This window comes from Xiphophorus maculatus, chromosome 3, assembly GCF_002775205.1.
Source record: "Xiphophorus maculatus strain JP 163 A chromosome 3, X_maculatus-5.0-male, whole genome shotgun sequence".
In the NCBI taxonomy this organism is placed as follows: Eukaryota; Metazoa; Chordata; class Actinopteri; order Cyprinodontiformes; family Poeciliidae; genus Xiphophorus; species Xiphophorus maculatus.
In genome coordinates, this window is record NC_036445.1 from 28,362,165 (window position 1) to 28,385,625 (window position 23,461).

Here is a 23,461-nt window from a genome sequence, read left to right on the forward strand (position 1 = left end):
TTTATTTATATAGTTCACAACAAATACCATCTCTAGGCATTTTACAAATCAGACATAGTGTCATTTTATAGCACACCCAAGCAACTATGTAACCCTCAGTTGTAATAAAAATGTTGTTTTAAACACAACTTAAGACTTCAAAGACACCTTGAAATTGGCCCTCTGTCTCTTTAAGAAACTCCTGCTCGTTCTGAACCTCCTCCTTCACATCAACATTCCTTTGTTTAGCATTTGCAAACATTTGTCGGAGTTCTGGTTTGGGAAATAGCTCATATAATAAGCTCCACAGATGCGCAGGTGTTTGCTCATTGCTGCTGCTGCTAGTTTGAAGGAGCTGGAAGACGGAGCTTGGCTCCCACAAAGTGTTTTACAAACCAGAACCGTTGCCATGAGAGATTCAATAATTACTCAAACATGAATGATGAGAGAATAACTTTATGACGGGATGTAAAGCTTAGAAAAATTTTAATTAATGCACTGTTTGATAACTGGGATGTATGATGGAATGGAAAAGATTGTTTTAGAAGATGTTTGTTGTGAATAAAAAAACTCAAAAGAAAACTGACCTGAATAAACTTTCACGTTGCACGTGTTGAGCCACATGCCTCCAGACTTTCTTTGTGCTCCTGAAATCAAACCGTGCCTGAGATAGCATGGCAGGGGAGCGATGAAAAGCCATTTCCTCTTTGTCTTATCTGTATTGTCACATACAGAGCAGGTTAACTGGCTGATATTTCCGCACTCTGCTATCTGTACAACCAAAGGCCATCACTAAATCCTGCAGGGGTGTTCATGTCTCTCTGCATGCAGGTTTGCCTTTATGAACTTCACCCGGCTGAATGGGTCTGGTGTTGCTTCTCTGCAACGCATCTGCACAAAGGAACCTGTTACACATAAGCAAGCAATTGCAAACGACAACAAAAGCATGCTGCGTTTAAAAACAAGATTAAAAAGGGTCAGAATCGGATGTGCTGTGGTGGCGCCGGGGTTAAGCACAACCCACATATGGAGGCCTTAGTCCTTCGCCGTCGTAGGTTTGATTCCTGGCCTGGTGACCTTTGTTGCATGTCTTCCCCCTCTCTTATTACCTAATTAACTATCAAATGAAGGCCAATAAAACCTTTTTAAAAAAATTTACTTAACCCTTATTGGCATCTCTGGCAGAGATCAGGTGTGCTGTGGTGGCGCAGGGGTGAAGCACAACCCACATATAGTAAATAAATATTTATATCTCCTAGAGAACTTCTGGATAGATGCAAACTACATCTCGTTGCTTGTACTTGTGACAGTGTGCAATGACAATAAAGTTGAATTCTATTCTAAAATTGTTTCTATTCTATATAGAGGCCTTAGTCCTCGAAGCAGCTGTCGCAGGTTCGATTCCCAGCCTGGCAATCTTTGCTGCATGTCTTCCCCCTTCTCTCACTACCCTCTTTCCTGTCACAAAAAGGCCACTAGACCAATAAAATCTTTTTTTTTTAAAAACTCTGGCAGAGATGTCCCTGAATATGAAATTTTATCTGAATTTATCTATCTGGTGGAACCAGAAATTCTGCTATTGGAAAGCTTCTCTCGTTAGATAAAATAATTCAAACATTTATTTTACGATCTAAAATGTGACAAAAGCAGAATATTAAACATTTTCTCTTCAGCCGCTTTGTTTAAGCTCATTTCATATACAAACCATGTCATCCAAGCAAATTTGGACTCACTGGTGGGGAAATTCACATTTTCTGCCCATCTGAGACTGTTGAGCTAAATTAATTATACAAATGTTTGTTGTCGCGTTGACGAACCGTTAGTGCTGCAACCGCAGGCCTCTTCGGGTAACATCTTATGAATATATTTGACTTTTTAAAAGCAAATATTTAACCGATTTCGCATATTTGTGTAGATGTAGAGCGAGTTCATCAGAGTCTTTTTCTCTTCCGTTTATTTATGAGTGAGATCTCGGATGTTCAGGAGGGTTTACTGCACAGGCATCGGTCCTCAGACTCCATGTGGCCTTCATTGATTTCACCCCCACACTGCTGAAGCGCACCATCAATCAATGCAGTAACAAGTCTTCATTTATACTTGAGAAATGCAGTCTCTGACTCTGCCAGTGTGGCGTTGGGGTGTTGTCAGTGCAGCCGTACAGGCAGGCCTGCACCTTGCTGCGGGGACCAGATCGTTTCCGTTATGACTGCCACAGCACCATGCATGCATCAAAATGGAAACAGAAGCACAAACATAAGTTTTTAACATGCAGTTTCTAAAATGAGAATAGTCACGATTAACCTGCTCACTACTGACAACATTAAGGGAATACTATCGGAAGACCTACTCCTCAACGATCTCCTCTTTTGGTTGAAGTTAAGAAAATACCCCAGACCTGGTGTTTTGTTTGTTGTTGTTTTTGTCAGACTTCTTTTTTCTATCTCTTACACCTCAGTTTACACATGTACTGCTCTCTGTTCCATCAAAATCATTCGCAGAGGCGAAACTTTTAACTTCTCAGTACAACAAAATCCAAAGTTTCCCCCAGAAAACTTGTTAAGCCCGTTGGTTGGGTGCTAGAGCAGTCATTCATCCAGCGACTCGTTGTGTTTTTGAGTTAACAAATATTTAAATTTGACAGGAAATTTTAAAATATCACTTGATTATTATGTGTTATTGAAAAATTGGAAGATTAATACCTGAACACCATCAATAAAGTCTTAAAAATTGCAAACATTTTAAAAGGACTTAAATAAATAAGTAATGCTTAGCCTGGTGGGGGCACAAGTAAAGCCTGGTGGCCCGCCAGGCTTATAATACACTGGGGGAAACCCTGAAATCTCCTGTGTTAAAAATAGGAAAAGATCCAAGATAATGCGCCCCCTATACATCCATTTCCCTCATTGATCATTTTAAAAATTTTGCCAAAAAACTTGCTGTCGGGTTGGTGCTGCATGATCTGCAGGTGTTTGGACTTTTAGTTTCATTTGTGCTTCTTATTTGAAGAGCATTCATTTGAGTTTATCACTTGTATTAGTTCAATTAATCCCATTGTTTTTGTTTTGTTAGATTAGTTTTTATTTCTGTTTACTGTTCAGGTTTCCATTCCCCATTCATTCTCTTTACTTTGTTTTATTTTTTTTACTTCACCTTCAGTCGGACATTCTGCTCCTGTTTCCAGCTGTTAATCATTTTCCTCATTTGCCTCCACCTGCTCCCTTCCCCAGTCATTAGCTCTTCTGGTCCCTTTGTCATTTCCATCTCTCCCTGAGTATTTAAGCCCCTCTTCCTCTTTCATTCCCTGCTAGATCCTCCGTTTTACCTTTCGTTACTCTTTGATTCCTGGTCTCTGTTCAGTCCCTGGTTCCCAGTTGTTCTCTTCTCTGCAAGTGTACCTCACCTGGATCCCATCTTCATTTTTGAAGTTTTCATCTTTCCTTCAATGCAGATTGAACAAAATTATCTGTTTGCAGCGTTTAAATCAATAATACTAAAAAAAAAAAAAACAAACAAAAAAAACACAAGCACAGATGAAAACAAAACCCAAATACCTAAGGTGTGTGACGAAATCAGAATATCTGAAACAATCTGCCAGTATAAGAGTGGTGAACCTGCTGCATTCTAACCTAATCTGTTTACAGGGTTGGTTATCTTCTTTCTTTCTGAACTAGATCATGATGACACTTCCAGGTTGGTGGCAACTGACACTAATCAAAAGACGTGTTTTCATTTTCTTGGAGCACAGCAGGTTAAATATGTTTAACTTTATGATAATAGCTGTTATAATAATTGAGGCTCTCTCGTCAAGTGAAGGCAGGTGAGTTTTGTTGTTAGTTAAAATCTCTTCAGTGAAAACAGTTGGAGTGAAAATTACTGGCGAGGCATTTCAGCAGAACCGAGCCCGTCACAGGTGAAGCGTCCCCATGAGCCATGCCAGTGTGTCAGCATGTGCTAAAATAAGAACGCAGCCATCGCTGATATTCCTGAGCTTTCCATACAGTGGTGAGGTGTAGCAGTTGACTCAAGTAAAACATCAGGCTACTGATTTTTTTTTTCTGTTTCCATATAATTCAAAAGTCAAAAGCGGAACTCTGAACATATTGGTAACACAGTTTTAATGCTTTATATTGTGACGATATGAAGCAAAGGATGGAAATCATTTCTCACTTTTTTTCCTGATAATCCCAATACTTTCCAGTCTAGTGAGAATTTGGAGCTTTAATTGGACAAGGTGACTATACTGTGCTGAAGATAGTGAAAAGAGCTTCAGTCATTTTAGATGGGAAAAGATCTGTCTAAAACTATATGCAATGATTTCAGTTAGAAACAGTTTACTTTTACCAGATCCAGCTGTAAAGCATACATCAGATGTACACTAAAGAAACAAGAACTATTAAACTATTAAGTATTAAAGTCTAACAGGTGTTAGAGTGTAAATTGTCTCCACACTCTGGGACAGTAGTACATTACTCACACTTTTTCTTCTTCTTCTTTTTTTGATAGAAAGTCATGAAAAGTGCCGTTTTGTGTGCCACAAGTCGTGTAAAGCCCAATATAAGGGCAAACATATGGAAGAATATGCTTTTGTCTAAAATCAAAATTGTCGATGGCGAGATGGACGGAGCTAAATACTGAAGAAGAAAACCTGCTAAAGGGAGGAAAAGACTTGCGTGAAACAAAACCAGACGTAGTAGATTCAAGGAAGAGGTGTAAATTAAAACGTATTCATGTTTTAAAGTGATCTAGTCAAAACCCAAACCTAAATCCAATTGAAAATCTTTTTCTCAGAAATAAAATTGCAGAGTTGTTGTAGATGGTGCGTTGTGGATCTCCAGTAGCAGTCAGTCTTCCAAAAATTCAGAAGAGGCCTCTGCCTGAAGACTGATGCTGTATGACAGTTTCATGGCATGCAAGCAGCTCAGTATCCCTGCAGCAGAGTCCATATTGCACATCAGTTGCTGGGAAGAACTGCTAACCTACCTTTTTTGCTTTTGCCACTCCTTTTTAAATCTCTGGCTATAGAAAGCCAGGAAAAGGAGATGTTGGGGAGGGAGATTGTGCCAATTGTGATCGACTGAAAAGTCCTTTTTAACTCCTCTGGAATTTGGGGTCAAAATTCAAGTAGGCCTATTATTTGAGCTTCTGAAATGCAAGTAAGTTATTCCAAGTGTAAAAACAGCTGAACTATGGTTATAGACTAAAAGTTTATAAAATAAATAAACACCTGAGCAAAAATCCTTCCAGCACGCAAAACCAGATGGAATAGTTGTGTGTAATGCCTCAACAAAAAAAAGGAGCAAAAATATTGAAAGGAAATATAATCCCTGAAATGTTGTTTGCATGCTAAAAGTGAATTGAGCTGAACAGAATGTGACCATCAGCACTTCTTTGCCCCTTTTTACAAGCAGAACAATTTTGTGTCAGCATCACCTTAAAATAAAAAAGATGTGACAAATTGTTCTCCGATGGGAGTGACAGCGCTCACCAACATGGACTCTGCCTCTGGTTTTGAGCATCCAAGCTCCATTAGCGTCTGTTCCTCCTCCGCAGGCTCTGCTCGAGCCCCATCCGTGCTGCTGTTAACATCCCAGGATGACAGCTCTTCCTCCCCCCCTGCCTTGCTGGGACCTTCCGCTTGGTACGGTCCGCTCCTCCCCTCTCCTACGTTTCACCGATGGTAGTTTCTATTGGGAGAAGGTCAAATGACTCCGCATGTCTGCCTCTGTGTACATTCCCGCTATGGCACACGCCTGCTGAGGAAACATTTCCACCCACAGCCAGTCAGTCAACTCCTCTACCCCCCGCTGGGAAGCGTCTCCAAGCGTCTCCAACGGGACGTCGCCGTTCCCGGGCTTCGGAAAGTAAGTAATCACGCGCTGGTTCCGCAGCTGCCGGGCTAATGCCGGTAATTATTAGCATTTTTTTTCTTTCAGGACCGGCCGGTCGTTTCCTTATTAATGTTTAACGTTTGAAAGAGTTGCGTTTCCATGCAGCTGGTCCCCTGTCGGGTTAAAAATAGTTCCAAAAGGGGGATGCAGTGATGCTGCCAGGGCGGCGCAGGTGAGTTTAATTTTTTAAATAAAGGGGTTATGCTTTTTTTCCTGCTTTGCCTCCCTTTTTTGGATTAATTAAATGTACATCTGCTTCCTGACAGTCAGTCAGTTCTCTGTGCCAAAAGTAAATTAATGAAAATGTGATTTATGGCGCTGCCAGGCGGCTCATTAGGAGATCAAATTCACTATATTCAGAAGGGACGGTCTTCGAGATGTCGGGGGTTCGATTCCCGGAGCCGGACCACTTGCAGCATCTCATTCTCTCTCTCTGCTGTTATTCCTGTCAAATTACTAATGAACAAAAGCCACTAGCATCACATAAACATTGGAGAACCCCCCCAAAAATACTGCAGACAAATAAATCAGGAATTAAAATAAAGTTATCCTAAACAAATGTATTTTATTTAAGCAGGTGGATTATAGCCAGTTGACTGATCCTGGTGCATTTGTTAATTAACATGCATTATTCCTGCCAAATAAATTCATAAAAATAACAAAACCATATACACTGTATTCCTATAAGAAGTGTGGAAAGTTCTGCAAAGCTCTGAGGAAGGCAGACTTAATGAAATGAGTCATCTGAGTGAGGCCAATGGCTCCCCTCCCCTGCAGAGCAGTGTGTAGCTAAGCCTATTAAAGCATTGCATAATGCAATAAGGTGTAGTCCCATAAGGTGCAGAGTGAGCTGCCTGCAGGGTTCCATAGCTGGAAGCCTCTGTGTGTGTGTATGTGTATATATATTGTTCAGTTTCCTTTTAATCTCTCATTATACGTCTCTAATAAAACGTCTCAGGCCAAAGAGAGGGGTCGAGTTGTTCAGAGTTGACAGGAGGGGAAACTGGATCGCTGTTCTCAAACTTGCTCTGCTGCAACATCCTGTAAGGTAGTTGGCTCAAGGTCAATGAGAAGTTAGAGGTTGATGAAAGTGGGAGGCTCTAAAATAGTGAAGTCATTCTAAAGTGCAATACCTTTTTAAAAAAGGTAGTTAGTTTTTATGCAGCTTGGGAAGATGCATCCCTCAGAGATTCACCGAGGTTCTGTGGTTGATTTCCAGTTGCTGGCCCACCTGTTGATTTTTGCTGTCTGTGATGTGAACGTAAAAAACCATTATAAATGAACACAGGCCACAAAGAGTTATAGCAAGCAATCACTTTTATCCATACACCCATCCATCAAGAGGAGCCAGTTGAGGTGGCTCCTTCATCTGGTTGGGACGCATCCCACGTGACTGAAACTTTAAAATAATTTCTTTACTCTGTGACTGTTTCCACATTGTAGACTTTTGTTGCTAGTCTGAGCTGGTAGTGGTTGACAAATGATACATTTACTGACCAGGTGAAAGATGGCATGTCTTGAGTTTCCGGTCAACCGCTCACAGGTCTTGACCGATTAAGCTGAAAATTGTCTGATTCAGGTCACTGGGTGATTTCTTGGTGCACATGAGGTTATTTATGGCTCAAATTGGATGCAGGATTGATTGGGAAAGCCATTTCATCAGAAAATCGGATGAACAGCCACTTCTTCAAGGTGATTGAGTAATTTTTTGCATCCTGGAATGACGAACCATCTAACGAAAAGGTAACCATGCATAGTGTTTGGCTCTTTAACTGGAATAATACACTAATTGTTTCAGCTCCATGAACTTTAGATACACTTGTTGAGTTCTTGTTTGAAATGTCGCAGCTGCAAAGCTTGGAGGTCACACACGCACACCCCCCACCTCCACACGCCCGCACACACACACACACACACACACACACACCTTGAGTAATCGCTCTCTCGATCAAATTGTGCACGGTGCCTGTGGCTTTGATTAATCCCTCCTCTTGCCGTCATGAATGTATGCTTGCTGTTACCAATTGATTACTGCATACTGCTGATGAAACTCAAGTGAGTTCATGTCGTAAAAACGATTTCAAACACGCCGTTTTAGAGGGAACTAATTCAATTAGCGTCATAGATTTTCTAATCTATATTTCACGTTCATCTTTTTGATCTTTTTTGTTTTTTCAGGCTTATTCGATAAGATGAGCTTGTTGAGGTTATCAAACCTTTAGTTGTGTTGGTACTGAAATGTCAAATTGCCAACAACAGATCTCACTTTGTAAGAGGGTTTTTGAACAAAGTAGTTTATGGTTGAGGCATCTGTTTTCTTTGTTTCTTTTTTCTAATCTAACAGGTTTTTTTTAGTGAACACCAAGCCTGTAATATTAAGCAATTAATCTATTCATCAATTAATTGCATCACAAATTTAAGTTAGTTTGATGATTTCCCTTCTGACGATTAATATTTTTGAAGGGGAGTTTTGTTTATGGACATGTAATCCTTTTTTTATGCTTTTGGTTGTAAGTTCTTTGTATTTCAGTTTTATTTGTTGTTTTGGTTGTCCTGTTTTATTTATGCATATATAAAATGTCTTCCAGATCCAGTGTGAACTTTACAAAATTAAAGTTTATTGGTCTTTGGGTGGGAAAACTTGCACCATGACAGGTCTAGTGAGCACACACTCTCCTTGTGCTCATTATGGGAAGGTGAGCGAGTTCAAGTGCTCCCTTTTGGATTTTTGTAGCTTTTAAACACAAAAACTCCCCGTAAAACAACACAAAGTTTTGCAGTGGTTTTGATTTTTTTCTTGAATGTTGATATATGAATACACAGTGGGGTTGGATGCATTTGAAATGTATGTCAGATTCTCCTTAGGAGTTATTATATCAGGAAAGAACAACAGCGCTGGTAAAGATCTGCCTCTATCTGTCTGGTCCATCGATACTTTAAAGGGACACTTTCATTCAAAATTAAATATATACTGTTATTAGTAAATAATTTATAGATGCTCCATGAAACAAAAATAAAAAAAATGTCCCCATGAAATAAAAAATAAATGTAAAAAAAAAAAATTTCATGGGGTGCTTCATAAGTGTTTTTTTTATATTTATTTTGTGACATTTATTTTGAAAATCTTCTTTATGTATTTCAGACTGCTATTTTTCTCATGTCTATGTAGATAATTGGGTCGCTAGCAAAGATGTCCATTTAAAGATGATCAAACTGTTTTGGTTGATATTAATAAGTTTACTTTGATTATTTACAAAAATAAATAAATAGAAGTATTTAATCAACTCGTGGAATGTAAATATTCTCTTAACTTCAGTTTAAATAAGAAAACAGATATCTGATGCAAAACTTGTTTAACTTTGTGCTTATTTAACTTTACTGTGACAAGTATTACTTCTTAACAAAATAAGATTGAAATTACGTGATTAAATGATTCAAATCCGTTAGTTTTTTTAATCACATCCCACCACCACTTGAAATACCTGCAAGGGAAATGTTGTGGCGGTAAACAGAAGACCGCTGATGATTCCAGGTGGGTTTGAAAAGACATTTAAATTCAGCCCTGCTACCTGAAGGAAACTGTTGGACGAATGCAAATGCAATCATTAGAATTTCTTTTAGGTGGTGGTCAGACTGGGGACAGTGTGGAGATGCAAAATGCATATATACGGTGCGGCGTTGGAGAGGGCAGACGCAAAACATGAGTTTATTGACTTGCGTCGTAATTGGAAGTGAAGGGACCAAAATGTTTGTGTCTTTGAAACAAGATGCATAGACCAGACTTCTACAGACCAGAGGTACTTATGCCAAGAAAAGCTTCCAACCAAAAATCTGATGCAGCACGTTAAAAAGCGCAGGGATGATGGCCGATTTGTTGTCTCGCTTCCATCTGGATGATTTTTTTATATTTTTTTCACTGCTTTTGTTGGGCTGCCTCTCTGTTATCCCACGGTCTAATCATGATAATCTCCAAATGGATTTACGGAGGGGATGAACGTCCTCGGCAGTCTTCTCAAAAGAGCATGCGAAGAATAAGTAAGGTCGGGGGTTGAACTGCCGAAGAACGTGGCTTACACAGTCTTGCTCCTGGTTTCAGTCGCTTACAGCCTTACCTACAAGCAGTAAATGGCTCTGTGGAACTGGTTGGGGGATTAGAGGATTTGCAGCACTAAGCTACAGGAACCCAGCCCAGTGACCCCCTGCTCATGTCTCCTCCTCCTCCTCCCTTGTATCAATCCACTCTCGTCTTTTGGCTCCGGGGTGAGCCATATGACTAAGATCAGAGTTCATATGGTGGGATAAAGGAAGTTGGAGACAGACTTTGGAGTGTTCATAGATTGATTTAATCGATTCTCCCTTTGATTGGTTTGACAGTTTTAAGTCTAAAGATTTGCCATTTGTCTACAAATCTCCAGATTTTACACGTGTCCCAGAATCTCGCATCCCTTGTGTTAATTTGTCGATAATGGGACAGTGCAAGAACGTGCGTCTGGGCTGGGACCCACGATGGGAAGACGGTGGAGCTGTCAGCAGCGGACTGCAATCTGATTTGGCCCCATCAGCAAAGTTGAGCAAGCGTTGCCTTTAGTTCCACTTGGAGACAGCCTGGAAGCTAATTGAGTCCCAGCAAGGGGACGGAGGTCATTGTTGACTGACACTCCACGGGGCGTTTGTCTCTGTCAGCCTAATATCACACTGTGAAGTGACTCAGCAGAGAGCGAGGCCGCAGCCCGGCCGGCCACACGCCTTTAACTCAAACTGACAGTGCTCCAGTTCCCGTACATACCTTGCCACCAGCAACTCTGCTGGAAACCTGAAGTTTTCCTTTTGGTTATTCTGCTGTTGTCATCATGAGCAGCTGACATCAACTCCGAAGGACTGAAGTGGAAAAGCAAGCCATTCATGTTCTGTAAATGGTGAATTCTTTGAGCAGGGTCTCAATAGTTCTCTTGTCCACAGCGTTTGTTCTTGTAAGTTGCTAAAACAGATTCCTGATGGTTCTGCTAGCTGGAGACAAATTTTCTTTTTGGATTACATTGTTGTTGGATTTTTTTAAAAAGATGATTATTGTTGGTTTAATTTGATAATTGCGCAAATTGGAATTATGAAAAATTTGCTTAGTGGAAACTCACCAATTTCAAAAAAACAATTTTTGCAGTGAAACCTTTTGTTCTGGGATGGGGTGGTTTATTGGCTGTATCAAAAATAGTATATTTCGAAATTTTAGACAAAGACAATAGACAGTAGTAAGTGGTAGGATGATGGTTTGACATGTTTTTTAATGTCTTGTGAACAAACTTAGTCTTGTATGATTTTAATTGTGCTTTTTATTTAGTGGAAACACTGCTCTTGCAAAATTGTGTTTTTTAGACAATTGCAGAATATTGACATTTATAGTGGAAATGCAGCCAGTGTTCTTTCTTTTCTTAATATTAAGAAAGTAAGTGTCAAATGGCTAAACCTTTTATACTTGCTGTTCATTTGATCACAGTTTGAAGAGTTTCTTCAACATTTTGTGTTTTTAAACTTCGAAAAAGGCTGTAAGCAGCAAGAACAGAGAAATGAGTTCCTTTTTCTGCATGTGGTAAGGAAAGGAGGACAGTTATGAGTTGGGAAGTTGTGAGAGGGCCCATCCAATGCAGCATACATTACCGTAGTAACCATGCCAACTTCAATTTTCTGATCAGTCACACAATAGTTGTAGGACACTACTACGCCAGTTCTTGCCAGATTGTGGGTGAAGAGAAAGCTGCAAGAACAGAATGTCAATTTTTTTTTCTGTGCACAGACATTAACTCACCTTTTTCAGGAGGATAACAATAGGTTCTGATTCTAAATTTATTCTGCTGGAACAAATATGTCTTTTGATGATGTGTAGCAAAGAATGCTCGCCTGATTTCACTGACAAATTGCTCACTACACTTATCATACCTGTGGAAGAGTCGTATCATAAATTTAGGGTGTGATGGATCATCTGGATCCGTGAGGTAAACAACACTGTCCATTTTAAAGGTGCCTGCAGTACTACTGTTTCAGAGAAATTAGTTGCCACAAATTAATTTCATTGCATTCTCTAAAAGTCTGATAATCAAACTTGTTTTTAAAAGGGAAAACAAAACATGTAGAACAGCGGGTCCAGTGGACCATGAGTCTATGTTTCACTAGAGTTTGATTAAAACTAGGGCTGAGGCTTTAAAGGGGCAGTATTGTGTAAAATTGACTTTTGTTAACTCTACATTATGTTATAATGTTATTCCCTCATCTAAAACATACCTGGAGTGTTGCTTTGATTCTTTCCTGTGTGTTTGAAAAATCCTTTAATCTCCCTTGGCAACCATTCAGCTGTGCAAAATTTCTGGGTGGATCTAACTCCGCCCTGGAGGATAAAGCTCCTACTGGAGCTGCGGTTTCAAAGCTTCCAAGCTTCTGCATTACAGAGAAGCCTTCCCCTGCGACTTCCCCACTCAGCTCCTTCAGACTAGCCAGCAGCAATTGGCAAACACCTGCTGGAACTGCGCATCTGTGGTGCTAGTTATACAGGCTACTTTTCAATGTAACACTCTGAAAACATTATTAAAGGGTTAATAATGGAGCGATGTTGTGATGATTTCCTGAAGTGTCAGAAAGAGCAAGTTTCTTAAAGAGACAGAAGCCCAATTTCAAGCAGCTAAATTATGAAGTCAAAGCCATATTTCATATATTAAGCATTTTCATAACAACTGAGGGAAACATAGTTACTTGATTGTGCTTTAAAATGGCTCTATACTTCCCCTTTAAAACTAGGGCCAGAACTTTAATGTGTTGATTTTGATGAATTAATTACATAGTTGAATTAACTAGTATCACATTAAAGAATTAAATACAGTAAATCTTTTTAAAAGTAATTTCAGTTAAAGTTTCTGGCCGGAACCATCGTGTAAGCTAATTTCTTGAATGCTCGCAAATTCGGCGCACAAGCGAAATCTGTTATCGACAACAACAACAAATTATTTTTTAAAAACTATAAAGTTTGAAAAATGGTTAACTTTAACATGAAGTTTTTATCTGTTGCCAATTAGATCTACAACTTTAACATTTTAAAGTTACAGTCAGTATGATATCACCATCGCTGCCAATTGATGCTAAATTCCGACAGCCGTTGTAGGAAGTTTTATTTGCTCGCAAAAGGGACTCTGATGCATTTTTATCCAAGAATGCACGAACCAACCTGGCACAGCTGATTTTCTCCTGGAAGATCAGATGGGATGCCTCCAGTAAGATAACAGGCAACTCCAACAGTCCAACGCAAATCTGAGAGTCAGAAATGACAGAGAGGGGCTCATTCCTAATTGACTGATCATTACTATAACAGCATTGTGTTTCCTGCCAGGCAGTTGTGACCCTTATTGGTTCAGGAAACAGACCGCAATAAGGGTCGGTAAGAGCCATCAGATGCAGGCGAAGATATGGATGGAGGAGAGAGGGGCGATTGGGGGATCTGAGAGGGGAGAAACGTGAGCAATGGGGAGGTGCAGACGACGGGACGGACGAGGGACAGCAGAGAGGAACAGAAGGGAAGATGAGTCATATCACTGCAGCAAACCGGGCCCTGATTGAGATGTGAACACAGAACCTGCACTAAGACTTTTAGGTTTAGATTTGTCTTGGCAAATGCTCCGCAGTTTCATCCCGGATGGAGGTGTTTGTGTTGAGCTCCAAGAATAAAATGTTCTTACCTATAAGTCTCTCCAGAAAAGTGAAAAGGCTTCATGATCCAGTTTATGAATAGAGCAGAGTTGTTGTTGTTTTTTATGAGTTAAACTCTAAAGGTGGGTGGACCTGCATTGCCTAAAAATACCCAGCCCTGCCTGCTGTACACATGTGGCCTTTACTTGCCTTTTTTGTTCTGCTGCTCTTCTTTTGTAACAGTTTCCACTCTAACTTCCTGCTGGGCCAGCTAATCCTGCCACAAATCGATTCTCTACCTCTGCTGCTCCATCTGCTTTCTCCATCCACGAGTCCCGGCTCATCTTCATTCACATTGTTGGCTTCTTTAGATTAATGAAGCTGAACTCATGCAAGCATTACTATTCACATATGGAAAGATGAAACATGAGGACATGCTGAACATTTGTAATGTGATAAAACGTAATTATTTTCAATGACAAAGATGCACTGATATGAAGATTTGTGTCGATATGAATATCCGATGTTAATATTGCTGTTATAGTCGATTACCGATCACTAAAACATGCCCAACTTCCTTCCCCTCCCCTACAGAAACAAACGGCAATAAAATGGAAGTAGGTATTTGCTGTCAATATCAGTCCAGGTTTACTTATTGGACCGAGACCGACATGTAAAAAAAAAAAAAAACAGACTATCGGCTGATACCGATGTTTTGTTTACTTGATTGTTAAATGATAGACCACCATAAGGTCTATTCTGAGACCACACCGCCTACCCGTCCTCCTCGTGTTTGCTGTGACTTCAAGCAAATTGTGTTTTCTTTTAGCAATGACTTATTGCATTGCAGAAAGTATTTACTCTGTCGAAACATTTCCCACCCAAAAGGTGAAATTTCTGCAACTCCCCCAAGTGACCATGAGTCTGTTGGCAAAGGCTTTCCAGCAATTTTTATGTGTAAACACTTCTTGAAACAAATTTTTCCATGCAATTCCCCAAAAATGCATCATTACAAGTCAGTCGGTCACATCAGAGCTTTCTAGTGCATACCACAAAGTATATCTCTGACATCTATGAAAGGAAGTGTTGTCTTAAACACCGGCGGTACCTGTGGATCCTTCTGCGAGTCTGAGGGATTCGCCTCGGTCCATTACACGCTCGGATGCTGATGGTGTTTGTCAGCATGCTCTGCACAGCCAGAGACAATTAAGCTGAACCACAAGGTTGATTTAATGAAGCTTGGCAGGAAAAACATCCTCAAACAAGTTTTGCCTTTGAGATGGAAGCAGACGAGAGTCAATGCCGCCACGGGGGTGAGCAAGACTGCTTCACCGAGTACTGATAGAATAAAAAGACAGGTGAACAGAACTAACACGATGTTTCTTTGATCAAACCAATATCATCTTTTTTTCCTTTTCCTGGGGCTTCCCAAGACGAGTCAGAAGGAAGTATTTATTCCCTCCAGTTGGAGAGAAGCATTTTGGAACAGATTGTAAGCCCTTTTGGTTCAGATGAGCAGCAGGTTCTTTGCCCTGTCTCTACATCTAAGCTAGGCAGCATTACCAGGAAGGTAACTTCAATCACTCTCATCTTATTGTTTCCCACATGATCCTGACAGTAAGGTGAGGGTTGAAATGCAGGAAGACTGGTTAATCAAGAGCAGAGCATTGACAGAGCCAGCTCTATGAGACAACTAAAGTTTAAGGATGCACTGATCCACTTTTTTCACTTCCAATATCGATATCTGAGGTTTAGCATCGGCTGATACCAATCCGATTCAGAAAAACAGCGCTGGATTGACTTAAAATGTTTTTGTTTTTTTTTAAAGAAAACAAAGACATAAATGTATTGAATTACAAACTTATTTGATAACTCTGCACCAGTACAGCACACTGAAATACACCAGTAGATTGACACGCTTGGTTAAACATGTAAAAACAACACAACTTTTATCTGTTCAGTAGAACAGCCAAAGTAAAAATACATAATAGAGAAACTGAAACTGACAAAAACAATAGGTTGACTGTTTTTGGTCAAACGTGTAAAAAAAAAAAAAAAAAAATTGCAATAAATTTTCTTTTAAATGGTTCAGAGAGTACAATTAGGAATTCTAAATATAATGTGAATAAATAATAAACTAAGATGTTGCTCAGAGCACAAAGTATGGAAAAATAGACTGAATAGATCTGCACTCATGGATTGGGCACAGTGTCACCGAGACCCGATCTAGAATTGTTTTAAAATATCGGGACCGATACAGATATTAATATCGAATCGTTGCATCTCTACTAAAGTTCATGATGCTAAATCATAAAATGTTTTGCTTTGGTTTTGCTTCGGTAATCATGAACTACTTTAAGAGTTGTTGTCGTCATAAACTGAAGAATAACTTTTAAGAGTAACAGGTTGTTAAAACATGTTAAACATATTTCTCTTTTTTTTCCTCTTTGCTTCAACTTTCTGGGAACCACTGATTCCAGAGTAGAAAGGATCATCAGTGTTGACCTTCCCTCCGTCCAGGCCTTGTACAGGTGTAGGGTCAGAAAAAGGGTAGTTAACGTCTCTGCAGAGCCCTCACATCCTGGACACAAACTGTTTGGACTTTTACCATTTAGGTCAGCACTACAGAGCAATATTCACACATAAATTCCTGGTTTGTGTGCACAAACCTGGTGAATAAAGTTTAGCTGTAAAACAATAGAAAGTAGCCTCAGTTACAAGGTGTTTTAGGTGAGAACATCGTTTGTTTTACTGACTTACTTCTTTGGCAGAATATTGTGGTTTAGCTTGTTTGGCTTGGTCTCTATTTCAGCATTCAGCAGATCTCCTGCAACACGGCATTAAATCAAGACCAGGCTAAAGGGGCGGTATTATGTAAAATAGACTTTTTTTTTAGCTTTATATCATTCATAATGTTGTTCTCTCGCTAAAAACATACCTGGATTGTTGTTTTGATTCCTTCATGCACATTTGAGAAATTGTTTTTTAACCTCCCCTGGCAGCCATTCTGTGTGCAGAAACGAGTAGTGTAACCAAGCGCTGCCTTTTGCACAAAGCTCCTTACAGAGCATTCCCTCCTCTGTTACTTCCTCACTCTGCTCCCCTAGACTAGCCAGAAGCAATTAGCAAACATCTGGTGAAATTGTGCATATGCCGAGTTCATTATAGGTTCTACTTCTCAGTGCAAGTCTGGTGAAAATGTTGTTAAAGGGTTAATGGAGGAGCCATGTTGTGATGACTTTCTGAAGGCTGAGTTTCAGAAAGAGCAAGAGCTTCTTAAAGAGACAAAGGCCAAATTTCAAGGTGTTAAATTGCAGAGTCAAATAATTTTTTTATGTTTGATATATGCCAAATTTTTACTAGAATTGAAGGTGTTTATGCTATAAAATGGTAGTATATGCCTTTATATACATAAAACTGCACATTTAAAACTGGAAAGTCATTTTCCCAACAATTGAAAACCATTCGATTGCAATACTGCTAATTTTGTGATGATGACGTTGATTAACCTTTTTATGTTTTACTTTTTTCCTGTTATTGGTGTTCATAGTGTGAATGTTCTGTAAAGTCTCATCTCCAGCCAGACACTGCTATTAAAACGGTGACATTGAGCCAATGCTATTTGATATTAGAATCTTTCAGTGCTATTCTGTAGAACAAAAATCTCAAGAAAATAGTTATTTTCACGAGAATTTTTCTTGACAAAATCCAAGAAATCAAGAAAACTGAATCGATATTAGATTCGGTTCATTTGTGAACCTCTTGTTGTAGTCAAACCTTTCTGATTGTCTCATCCAAATATCTGTTGTCTGACCACAGAGACGGGCGCTAGGTTTTCTTACATAATGCTACGTTTCTTTGAATGCAGGATTTTCATTTTGCTTGCCACCTGTGCCGTCTCTTTTATAGCTAGCCTTGAATGAACCCCTGTGATTCCTGCCGGCGCGCTGACAGGGTGTCATGTTGAAATCTGACTGAAATTGTTGAAACTGAAGGTGGTGTGGAGGAAAGGAACACTAGATTACACGAGTCGCTTTTGTTTTCCTCAGCAGCTTGTCGGGTGTATCCCTGTCGGTGCTTGATTGGCAGCTGAAAGCTGGCTGAGTCCCAGCCGGGAAAAAAAAGACACAAAGTAAACAAACGTGCTGAGGCGGTTAGACGGTAGGATGGAGAGGAACCGAACACAGCAGCGTCTTAACAGTGGAAATAAAGGGAAATGTGAATGTGTTTACATGCTGGTCATGTAGCAGAGCAGCTTTTTCTGCTAAAAGACATTATTTAAAGTTCTGGTTTTCAATGATTAGTTTTGATTCCTTACATCAATTTTACAATCACTTCACTCACCGGGCATATCTTATTGCTTTACCTGTCTTAAACTCTACCTGATTGTTGCATTTTTTGTGTTTAAGCCATTTTTATAAGAATTTTCACAATAAAGGGTAGTCAGGTCAAATTAGTCGACTGTCCTTTTGGAAACAATTGTCTTTAATTACTATCAGGAGGTCTAAATCCAAAAAACCGAATTTGACAATAATTTTGCTGATTCATTTCTTGTATATTAAAGGATTTTTAGATATTGTCTTTCTTTGTATGAATTTAAAACCATTCGTGGACATTACTTTGGACATTGCTGTTTTATAAACTGCATGTTGCTAGACTAGGCAATTTTAATAGATGATTGATGATGATTACAAGCATCTTTAAGAAAGATGTCAAACTCTAAATTACGTCAGAGTTTTCTTAGTTTGTAAGAGAAAAAGATCTGGAGATGACTTGGCTTTCACTTTTAAAAAAATCTGAAGAGGAGACAGTTGGTAAGATATTTTGTTTATTTGTTTAGTTAGTTAGTTTTTACCATGATCTACTATTACTGTGTTCCCTTACAACCTCTTAGTCTTATACAGTTGAGGCCACAATTATTCATAATCTTGACGGATTTAAATTTTAAAATGTTAATTTAAGAGAGTTTTACTATTTGGAAATGAGACGGGTATCTCTCGAAAACTACAAACCATACAAATCCATACAAATCAATTAGGAAAATAAACAAAAAAAAATACTTCCTATAATTGCTGACCAGTTTTTATTTGCATGTTTTCGCTGCTACTTTTTAAATATTTGATGATGGAAGGCCTCCATACCATAACCCTAGTCTTTATATCCCACCACAAATTCTCTATGTGATTAAAATCTTTTCCACCTTTTGCCCTTTTTCTCCCTCTGACACTAAAAGTCAAACAGACCCACCATACTGTTTGACTTAAGCTAACAAACAATCATGCTAGCTATTAGCCTTCCAGCGCAGTGAGGATTTCTTCCCTTTTAGCGTCAGAACTAAGCATAAAAACGCCAAAGTATGTACTGAGTACAATGTATGCAGAATAATTGATGCTGGATATTTCACACACTCTTGTGGTGAGATGGTGTGGGATACGCCTCACTTTTGGGATGAGAGTAAGACTGCGCTTCAGTTCCGTCTCTGTCCCTCCACTCATCTCATTACCGACAGCAGAGGGTGAGAAGTGAGGCCCGTGTAGACCTCTGCATTAATTATTGAATCCTATCTTCTTTTACCTCAGCTCCTCCTCCACGCTCCCGGATAACCTTTACATAAAAGAGCAGAGGCTAACTCCAAGGTTAGCGAGACGAAAAACGGCAAACAGATCGTTTGCCGTTTGTGGGATTTCAACCCTTCCGCTGCTAACCGAACCCATCTGTGACATGTTTGCCTGCTCAGACAGGCATACAGCCTCCCCGTTTTTAAATTACAATTTTATTGTTCCAGATGAGCTTCATGCCCAATTAATTCCATTCAGTTATAAATGGGGCGACGAGGTAAGGCAAATGATTATTAAAAATGCCATTCGGCTCCATTCAGTGTGAGGCCGGCTAACCAAGGCTGTGGAGGTCAGCGTGGCCCAGGCTTTTAGACAACTTGAGGGCGACTGAACATCTCCCCCAATACCCATCTTTCCTCTGACCCCTTGCCTTTTGTGCTGACTGTTTGTGTGTGTTTGCTTTCTGCAGATTTGAAAAGGCAACATCAAACCTCGACCTCCCGGAGCCCCGTAGCAAAAGAAAGAAGACGCTGCCAAGATGTTCAGCACCAAAAGGTCAGCAAGATGTCGCTTTGGATCAGTTCTTGTGTACGGATGATGAAAAAACATCAAATAAAATAAAGCTCAGCGGAGATGCTTGGGAATTAGAAAGATGAACATGGTAGTGGCTGATATTTCAGTGCGACAGACATGACAAAAATACAAGTTAAGGAATCTGTGGTGCTAAACATAGTTTTAAATACTCTCCTTGAAGCTTTGGTAGGACGCTGAACACTCCTGTGCATTTTTAATGTGGCCCATGGTTGCATACAGTCTGCATGAATGATTCATCGGTTTGGCTTTTCTTTTTTGACTGCAAGCTGCAAACGGTCACATTGTGTTAGTAGAGTTTATGCAACATGGACTGAAGGAATCCCCCCCAAAAAACCCATGTTGAACATTACCCAGTGGGTTTCCAAGAAACAGAAGTTTTGTGTAAACGTGTGGACTTTCAGAGTAAACTAAAAGCTCACAATAGAACATCAAACCATGCTACCTTTTTGTTAAACTGTCCCACAATTTAATTTAAAACATTTTTATTTAAAGGAAATATCTGTATTGTAGTTTTGCAAGCTATTTTAAAATATGGCGCGGAATAATGGCAAAACGACAAATAAAATGGTTATTTTTGTTTTTCTCCAAAACAAAAATATCAAAGAAAAATTTACTTTTTCGAAAAGAAAATGACATTTGCTAAATTATGGATTAATCCCATGATTATCGCTGATATAGCTGTCCTGCTAAGTAGAAAATGTCATGCTTTAAAATAAGCGACCAGGGCTTTTGTGGCAACTTGCGAATTTATCTTTTGATTTTACTTCTTCTTTTACTTTTACAGTAAAAAAATCCAAACAGGGCACAAAGATGTCACATTCTTCACCGATAAGAAAGTACAAATTCAGTAAAATTGTACAGTTTTTTGGGGGCAGAATTTTCCATACTTATAAAACTAACCTAAGAAGAATAATGTTTACTCTTTTGATTTACTGCTGTTTTTCCTCCACTCCTTACTAACCTTGAGGAGATACAGTATGTGGTAATGAGTATTTTTAGTGGAAAAGTGTCATGTTTGATTTTTTTCAGCTCGGATCTGTGATTAAAGCTGCAGCATGTAACTTTTCCAAGCATATGTTTTTTACTTGTTGCTGAAAATGTCACCATGACAGTAAAAAAAGAAATGCACCGCTGTGGACCAAAAGCAACCAATAAGAACCAGGAGGAATGTTTTTGTGCTGTCAATCAATCTCGTGTATGTGATCTAAATATGCTAATGGCGGAAAAACAACTTACCGTTTCAGGAAACCCATTTATCCACTGTCATCGGAGGCGGTGCTTGCTAGCATTAGCATTTGTAGCAGGTTGTGTTGTGAACCAACGGTAGCATAACAGAGAGCAAAGGGAAGGGATGAGAAACATGAGTGATTTACAGCGATAAGTCCCTCCTCCTGGCTCTAATTGATTGTTTCTGACTGAGTGGTGTATTTCTGCAGTTAGCACTGGGAGAAGGAAGGCTATAGGTATTAGCTTCTGTGCTAATGCTAAGATGATTTCCATCTTCAACCAACGTTTCAGAACTTGGTGTTCGGATCTTTGTTTACATTGTCACTTCTCACAAAGATCTCTCCAACTTTTCCCACCCGCGCTCTGTAAATATTTGATTTACTTTCGAAGTAACCTGTGGACTGGTACCGTATTGATTCCTCATTCTTTCAGCGTTGCACTTTTCAAAGTAACCCACCAAGTTCAGCACTTAGGTCAGCATTAAAACTTTGCTGCTGTATATACAGTTAGAGTTTCCACAGGGAAACTTAAACGTATAATAATGTGATGTTGTCCCAAAGCTGCATCCATTCAGCCGCCTGACGCTGCTGCTGCTGTGTGTAATCATCACCGTACAGTGTGTGCGGAGATGATTAAACCATGCCAGGCCTCCGTCTTCGGAGAGCTGCGTCAGCGCGGTCGATGACACAGATACGCTCAGAATGACATGTTCAGCTGCCATTTTTAAAAATTCAAACGTTGAAAAGCCTGCCTCACTTTTTTTTCCCCTCCTTTTTGCTGATCAAGACACAAAGTAACACGGGAAATCTGTCATCCAGAGATTGCTGTGCAGCAAATTTTAAATAAGACCTCTTCTTTTTATCGTTCCCTGGAGTCACAACACTCGCAGAGATTTCAGTGGGAGAATAATTAAGAGTTTTAGTAAAATTGAATGAAATATCTTAATGTTTCTGGCATCTTTAGATTCAGCTTAAAGAAGAGTGTGACTGTTACTCCTCTCTGAGAGGGAGCAGAGTCTCAAGGTGGTGGATGAGTTGAGTGTTCAGCTCACTCTGTGATTGATTGTTTATGTCTACATGTGTTCATCGTAAAGTAGGGCCTCATTAATTCAAGTCTTTAATTCTGGATGAGGACATTTATGACAATATGTCAACCATATACCTAGCTTACACTGTTTTTACTGTCTCTGTTCCTGTTCTATAAAAAAAACCTATTTAAAACAAACTAAAACTACTGAGCCTGGCAGGGGGTCAAGTAAAGTCTGATAAAGCCTGGCCTGCCAGGCTAACTGTACACTTTGGGAAATCTTGGTATATTTATGTATTGGATTGTTAAATCATTAATTTTTGGAATCATAAAGGAGCTTTGGAAAATTTTTATTCCAATTTCGTTCTAAAACATAGAAACACACAAAACTTGACAACATCTTTTCATCACTGATGCAGCTCAGACAGCTTTTTACCAACTGACTTCAAATCTGTGTATGTCGCTGTGTTTCCATCCAACTGTCACACAAATTTTGAGCAAAGTTTTAAAATGTCGCAAAAAAGGAAAATGTGAGTTTCCATCTACTGGCTTGGGGTGAATCAACCAATACTTAAAAGATTTGCTTAAAAACATTGATGAAAACACCACTTGACATTATATTGCATGTATGTATTTGTCCATATGAATAGAACCTGTTTGTCTTATAATGTGTCTTGACATGACATTTGTTGGGAACTGGAGATATTACACTGTTAAAGTTGGATTAAAATATGTTTACCTCTTTTTAAGAAATTGTGACAGTTGACTGATGTGGCAAATGGTTAGTGCACATCTCATCAAATTTATGTCGATCAATCTCTCCTGAACATTTGGCAGTAGAACTTAAAACACATTATAAAGAGAAAAGCATTTCTAAGCAAAATTAATCAAATTTCTTTTGTGCAGCAGGACAAATGAAATGAAGTGAAAAGGCTTTCTTGTATGGTATGGTGAACTGCTTTGCCTTGCTTCTGGTCATCTTTCCATCCTGTTTGGTTTCAGTTCCAGTCACAATCCCTGTGGATTAAGATGTAGTATGTTTCTTTGCAACTTCTTTGCAAATGGAAACCCTTATAAAACACACCTTTACTGCTCCCTTGTTGACATCAATGCTTATATTTTTGAAGGCCGTTTTTTTATTAAACCTAATCACCGCAAAGCTTTTCTATTCTGGGTCATGGTTAACCTAGAGTAGCATGAACCGTGACCCACCGTCACGGTTCAGTTAAATTAAACTCCAGTTCGTTGTCTGCCATGTTACCAAATAAATCTTCCTCCAAGCTGTTTGTGAGGACACAAACGATGCATATATGAATCATTGCTAGCAGCTCTGATGGAACATACTGTATTTTGTTTCCCTGGAAGCTGTGATCAACACGTCTCTAGGTAGAAAGGAAAGTAATGACTGTGCATTTGTTTTTAGCATATTGTGCACAGTATCAGTGTTATGGTTTTAGTAATGCACCTGAATGACGTTAGCATTACGAAACGAGTCATAACAATTTCAAGATATAAAGAAAAAAC

At 39.3% G+C, this 23,461-nt stretch overlaps 1 protein-coding gene across 4 annotated transcripts in view; it reads left to right on the top strand.

Moving 5' to 3' along the window:
- The first annotated feature begins 5,690 nt into the window (after nt 1-5,690).
- oxr1 (oxidation resistance 1) overlaps nt 5,691-23,461 on the top strand; it is a 168,916-nt gene continuing 151,145 nt past the window's right edge. For 3 of the 4 annotated variants that reach the window (XR_002752597.1, XM_023331613.1, XM_023331615.1), the window contains exons 1-2: nt 5,691-5,840; nt 19,560-19,645. Coding sequence is in view for 3 of the 4 variants with exons in the window: in XM_023331613.1 (XP_023187381.1) it covers nt 19,629-19,645 (17 nt within the window). In the remaining variant the exon portion in view is untranslated. Of the gene's footprint in view, nt 5,841-6,022; nt 6,040-19,559; nt 19,646-23,461 lie in introns of those variants that run through there. The other variant, XM_023331614.1, reaches the window with a different exon arrangement.